The sequence below is a fragment of the Chamaea fasciata genome, unplaced genomic scaffold (genome assembly GCF_029207755.1).
Source record: "Chamaea fasciata isolate MVZ Bird 193981 ecotype frontalis unplaced genomic scaffold, bChaFas1.0.hap1 SCAF_5, whole genome shotgun sequence".
NCBI lineage: Eukaryota > Metazoa > Chordata > Aves > Passeriformes > Sylviidae > Chamaea > Chamaea fasciata.
The window spans coordinates 13,915,729-13,922,214 of NW_027094090.1; the positions used below are offsets into that span (position 1 = coordinate 13,915,729).

The 6,486-nt window shown below is 33.9% G+C and overlaps 1 protein-coding gene across 1 annotated transcript in view; it reads left to right on the top strand.

Annotated features, from left to right (window-relative positions):
- PRKAR2B (protein kinase cAMP-dependent type II regulatory subunit beta) overlaps window positions 1-6,063 on the top strand; it is a 78,225-nt gene extending 72,162 nt beyond the window's left edge. Inside the window, exons 8-11 of the mRNA XM_066182885.1 lie at window positions 307-381; window positions 1,138-1,203; window positions 1,324-1,462; window positions 2,877-6,063. Of these exons, the coding sequence (XP_066038982.1) occupies window positions 307-381; window positions 1,138-1,203; window positions 1,324-1,462; window positions 2,877-3,010 (414 nt within the window). The 3' untranslated portion in view covers window positions 3,011-6,063. The remainder of the gene's footprint in view (window positions 1-306; window positions 382-1,137; window positions 1,204-1,323; window positions 1,463-2,876) is intronic.
- Window positions 6,064-6,486: the final 423 nt, after the last annotated feature.

Below are 6,486 nucleotides of genomic sequence, written 5' to 3' on the forward strand. Positions count from 1 at the left end.
AATTTAAAAATATTTTCATTTATCAGCTATATTTTTACATATTTTTTTACATGCATGCTTTTCTATGCATAATTTTTGAAGGCTTTTAATCTAAAAATGGAAGCTTATCAGAATAGCTGTTAAAACTGTAACATGCCCTCTGGAACACTATTCAGCAGTTCTTTGTTTAATGGTAATCAAAACAGGAAAATAAAGATACACTATTCTGTGCAAAGATTCACAGAAAGAAATGTGAAAGGGTTTTCTATATATATACTATCATAATGTTAACCAAATATTTCTTACATTTTCTTTTTTAAAATAAAGGTATCTGAGCGTTTAAAAGTGGTTGATGTGATTGGTACCAAAGTGTACAAAGATGGAGAACAAATCATTGCTCAGGTACAGTTTCTTCCTAGTTTTAGTTTTTTTTTTCATAATAGGTAACAGTAATCATGTTATTTATAGACAATGCATACTTTTAAACCCTATTTTTCTTTCTCACATAAAAAAATGAATGAATCTTGAATGTAAGCGGTTATTTAGTTTCAAAAGCTCAGTTTTCACTTATGATACTTTCAAGAGCAGTCCTCTTTGTTGGTATAAATAAAAGAGTCAACATTTTTAGTATACTTAGAAATTCAAACTTTCTAAGTGTGCTTCCAAGGAGGAGCATTGAAGAATTAACCTTGGTCTTGTTAAAATATGGTCAACTTTTCAAGAAGACACAGAAGTAAACTCTTCAGAATAGGCAGTTGTGATTGTCCTGCCCCAGGATAGTTAGTGGATATCACATAGCCTCTGGAGGCTTTTTATACTGGAAACTTGCTAAGGGAAATAATTTGGGAGGAACATGAAGTGGATAAATAGTAGCAAAGCCCCAAAAAATCTTCCACAACATTGGTTTGCTCTGCTTTTTGTGTAAAGCACAGTCAGCTATGTCTTTTCATGAAAAGGCCTTGCTGTCACTTCTGTAGAAATGTTTTGATTGTTATGTGTCTAGAGTATGGTTTTCAAATTAAAAGTGATTTCTTTTGCAACAGGTATCAAAAAGAGGAGCTTCAAGGCACTGGTTGCAAATATTTTGATGTTACCAGGAAACTAAAAGGGAAATTTTACACTTTTTTTTACTCACTTTTTTTTTTTTTTCTTGTGCAGGGTGACTTGGCTGATTCTTTCTTTATTGTGGAATCTGGAGAAGTAAGGATTATAATGACAAGGAAGGTAAACATCCCTAAAACAACCTTTTTTTTAACCATTGTCACTAACTTTTCTTATGAAATCCTGAGTTTGGCAAATCTCTTCTCTTACACTCTTTCTTTCTTTTTTTACATGATATTTCAGGGTAAACAAGATCTAGAAGAGAATGGAGCAGTAGAAATAGCTCGATGCTCAAGAGGACAGTATTTTGGAGAACTTGCTCTTGTAACTAACAAACCCCGAGCTGCTTCTGCATTTGCTCTTGGCACTGTCAAATGTTTAGGTATTAGTCAATACTATTTTGTCTCTAATACAGAATTATATATAATCTGTTTGGTTGTTTTTACTGTGACTCTGTCTTTCCCCAGACCATAAGATTTAAGGCTGTTTCAGTATTCACCTGTTATTGTGCATTACTATTTGCGTTACTTATCTGCAAAAATTACTTACAATTGATAAATTCTATTACACACAATTTCTCCAACATTTCTCTGATTGTATGGAAGTAAAAATTGGTTTAGGACAGTACAGAGTATTGCTGCAAGCTGCTTATAGCTATCAGAAAAATGTCTAATACTCTGCAGAAAGGTGAGGTGTTTCTTTTCTCAGTAGACTGACTCATGTAAGAAATAATTCTGTTAAAAATCTTGTGTCTTTTTATCCCCATGACTTAAGCTTTTAACAAATTCTTTTGTCTTCACTAGCTGTTAATTTAGTCATCCCATCACAGTGGAGTCTCAGGCACAAGAAGAGTGAAGACTGTAGGAGTTGTGTTCATAGATAACCCTTTGCATCCATTGTCTGATGTTTAGTTCCTAATTACGGGAAAACTGTAAACTGCAAAGATAGATTTGGCATTCCTGCACAAAAATTTGATGACCAAGCCAGTAACCAAAAAGTTTCTCTATTTTTTAAAATTCCTAACTTGAAACACACAGTGATGATCAGGCCATAGAGATCAAAGATATGACATACGGGAAAGAATAAGAGGCAGTGGTGAGGAAGAAGTCCATTATGGCTGAAAAACAAAGATCTCTGGCACTTCCCAAACAGCAGAGCTCTTGAACATTTCTCAGGAGACAACAGATTACTGGCCAACAGATCAGAAGTATATGAAGTTTCCTCCCTGGCCTATTGGCTAGAACTATGGATGATGACATTACATGATCAGATAAAGAAAATATTCTGGTTGGCTGTGCATTGACATTGCATGTGAATTACTGTCTTCAACTTTTTGCACATTTGCTGGGAAAATAAATATTCAATACCATTTTCACTTTGAGTGGAAGCAAGCGAAAAGAGCAAGGAAATAGAGCCCAAATACAGCCAACAACATCACTTAAGGTTGTGGGTTTTTGAAATCTCAGGGATCTTAAAACTTTATTTTGTGGAGGAATCCAGGCCCCTTCAGACTTCTTCACAAGCTCTTGGGTAACATATATCTTACTACGAAAATATTTTCAAAATAAGGAACAGAGAAAGTTCAAGTTTTTTCATGAAGTTTCAAGACAGCAGTGTGTTGGTTGATCTTGGTTTTGCTAAGGTAAGCAGTTCCCTCCTGTGCGAACAATGTGTATGCCTCAGTAGGATCTGTCATCATTTAAAATCTTACACTGGAATATCATAAATACCAAGATTAGTGTCTGTTACTGATGGGCACATAATATTCTTTCTCTTTCTCTCCCTTTTTATCTTAGTTATGGATGTGCAGGCTTTTGAAAGGCTTTTGGGACCTTGTATGGAAATTCTGAAAAGAAACATTGCAAACTATGAAGAGCAGCTAGTTGCTTTGTTTGGAACAAATATGGACATTGCCGACACCAGTGCATGAACTAAACGTTGGAGCAACAAGATCGGTTATGAGAATATAGCACAGTAGTGGTTAGTCCACTGAGAAATTGTCTCTCTTCCTATAGATGCCAAGCATTTTCTGTGATTTTAAGAATGGGATTAGGGTTTTTTGGTTTGGTTTGCTTTTGGTTGGGTGGTTCTTTTGTTTTTGTTTTGTTGTTTTTGTTTTTTTTTAATTATGACAGTGGAAATACTAGTAAAGAAAATAGCAATTCAATAAATTGAGGACTTGATTTTTAAAAGTGCTCAGAATTGATAGTTCCATCTGATATACCGACAGCCTGCAGTAGCACAGCACCTTTGAAAATTAAGTCCTCTAACAACAGCATTTCCTTAAAGAATAGATTAAAAAAAAAAAAAACACCACACGTGATGAACTTGTTAAACCAGCTTCTGTTCTTTAAAAAGGTTAAATCTTTTCTGGAAAGACTGTTAGTTTGAATGTGATATGTTGAAAGTATTAGTGCACACAAAGTGTTTATATGTATTAATACAGAAGATATACAGTAGATATTACTTTTTGACTATTACAGTTGTCATGATTTTATGTTGCATTTATCACAGATGTAGTGAATCACAAGATTAAGCATGACAATGCGTTTTGTGTAACGCTCATGACCCAAATCTGGTTTTTAACATTTTTAAATTCATTTTAAAGTCCTCTTTGTTTAATATGTCATGTTTCAGCACGACATTGTAATATCTTATGCAATTTAGAGGACTTGTATATTTTTGCAATAAACTGCATTTTTTATTAGTTACATGAATTCTGTTCATGAGTGAGGACAGCTGACAAATTAACCTTAATGCTTTCAAAGCAAAGGCATGGGTCATTGTCATGTTCTACCTAATCATACATAACCTATATTGTTTTCCCTTGTTTTATATTTATGCATTTTGTCTTCTCTATTTATGCTTGTTCTCTAGTTAATTTTTTTTCAGATCTCACTTTTTTTATTGTTAAATATGTTTCAAGTGAAATGATCTCTGTATATCTCTCTTCCTGCAGTCTAATCTTAGCTATCAAAGATCAGAGTCAATTACTGAAGTGATTGATATCAAAAGCCATGCTAAACTAAGCTTGTCCTAGAAAATCCTTAACAGGAAGTGCAAAAATATTTTTAATTTGAAAGATCCGTACTTCCAAAGCTTTGCACACATCTGTCATTGTTAAAGCTAACATGTCTTGCTTTCAAAACCCTGTAGGTCATCATGAAATAATGTGTTCAGCCATATTAGCATGGGATACCTTCTGAGACTGAGGAGAGAGAATATCATCTTAATTATGAGCACAGGGCTCATTGCTTACAAGGGTCTGTGACTGGAAATTTCAGGCACAGTCCAATTTCAATCCTGCTTACTGACCTGTCTGTTGATGTTCATGGACAGCCAGTGTGCATACTGGCAATGGGCAGCTCTGCCAAAATGACACTGCAAGAGTTGTAGGAAGGCTGCTTGTGCCCTGATTCAAACACCAGAATTAAAACATCTTTCCTTCTTAGATAATGACTTTTCTAATGCCATATATTTGTGTATGTTGATGTAATCATTATGCTACAGTTAGTGATATGTTCTGACAATTAATATAATCATACCTGTATATGAAATTATGATTATATAATATGATAACAATATATAATTTATATCATATAGTATGGTATAAATTATAAATCAGATTCCTAACCAAATAAAATCTGAACAAAATTTAAAAATGTAATTTTTTTTTTACCTAGAAACCTGGTATGAATCATTGCACATATGATAACTTGCCTTTGTACTTTTGATTTATGGGAAAAAGAGAAGCCTGTTATACTAGAAGGAAATATCAGGTAACCAAAATCTACACTCTTGTCATTCTGTATGCTTAATCTCTAAAAGCTACCTATATTTTGCACTGGCTTGATGTGATTAAGAAAAATGCTAGAAATTACTTGTATGGCAGTAAACTACAATCAAGGCCATAAATGCCAGTCATGATATTTTCAGTATTGTTGGTTATATTTAAAGTTTCCTTACAATAAACAACACTTTTATATATAAAATTCTATGTTTATTGATATTGTTGTTTTTTAATTCTATTACCATAAACTTACAAGTGACCTATTTATGTTCATTTATTAAAAAAAATCATAATTCTTAACACTTTTATGCTGATTTTTATAAATGACATTATGTGGATGTTCTGTCTACTCGGAACAGACAACATGTTCATGCAGTAATTGTCATAATTACTTTATTTGATGATTTGCTTGTAGTTTATAGCTGGGAAAAAGCTGTGGAGTAACAAATTTAGGATAATCAGAGACTCTGGGTTTTCTGATTCCCAAAATACAGCTTCATGTTGCAGCAGTTTTATTGTGTTGCTCTTGGGCACTGGATGATTTATGGAATTTTCTTTGTTGGTAAATTCAGAGGGGCTTAACCAACAGTAACATGTTATCACTTTTTAATTTTCATTCAAATCATTATATCCTTCAACTGTTAGCACTTGGGATTTCTCCTGGATCTCTTCATATGTACACTTCAAACATGCCAGGGTTCATGTCATAAATGTGGTGAGTGTTAATCCTAAGAGTGAAATAATATCAAGTTACTGATTTTTTTTTACAGACCTTTCAATAAAAAGTAGACAATTCTAATAACTTTAAACAACACTGTGTCAGGTTTACCTTATTAGACTGTGTCCATGCTTAAATTACCTGATGCTTCTGTTATTAAAGATTTTTACTGAGTTTGTTGAAAATATGCCCCACTTCATGAAGAGAGAAAATCCTGTCTAAGAGGCATTCATGGGTTCATATGTTTTACTAACCAGAAGAGAATCCACGTGACAGCAAATAGTTTTTATAAATGCCTTAATCATGGGGAAAACAATCTGATCGCAGCCCTGAATTTGATCACAAGACACAAACCCTGAGGCGAGCAAGATTTCCTGGATCCTACTGCTGATGCCATCACTTTTTAAATGTCAAATGACATTGTGCTTACTGAGCTTTAATTCAAATTTGTCTGAAATAAACATTTCTGAAATCATTCCCTCCTGGATTTGCTGTTTAAGGTGCAGAAGTGACCAACTGTGGAAGTCTTGAGGCAAACCTCTGAAGAGTATTGTGAAACCATTTACAGCCTAAACCATTATCACTCCATCTTCTTCCCTCATGTTGTTTTTTCTATTCAGTGAAGACTAATCTGCTCCTTGCTGGAATGATGGGTTTAGTTTTGGTGGGGTTTTTTTGTTTTGTTTTGGTGGTTTGGTTTTGCTTGAAATATTTGGTGCTTTAAGCTTTCCGTCAGATGACTCTGTGGCAGTTGTGTCATGGTTGTGCCATTTTGTAGTCCATGGCACACTCTCTGTGACAAACGTTGTTTATTCAATATCAAACATTCCCAAATGTGCAAAATCAGTATCTTCTGGTCATCCTCCACAGACCTGACAATTCTTAGTCTTCTTTCTTT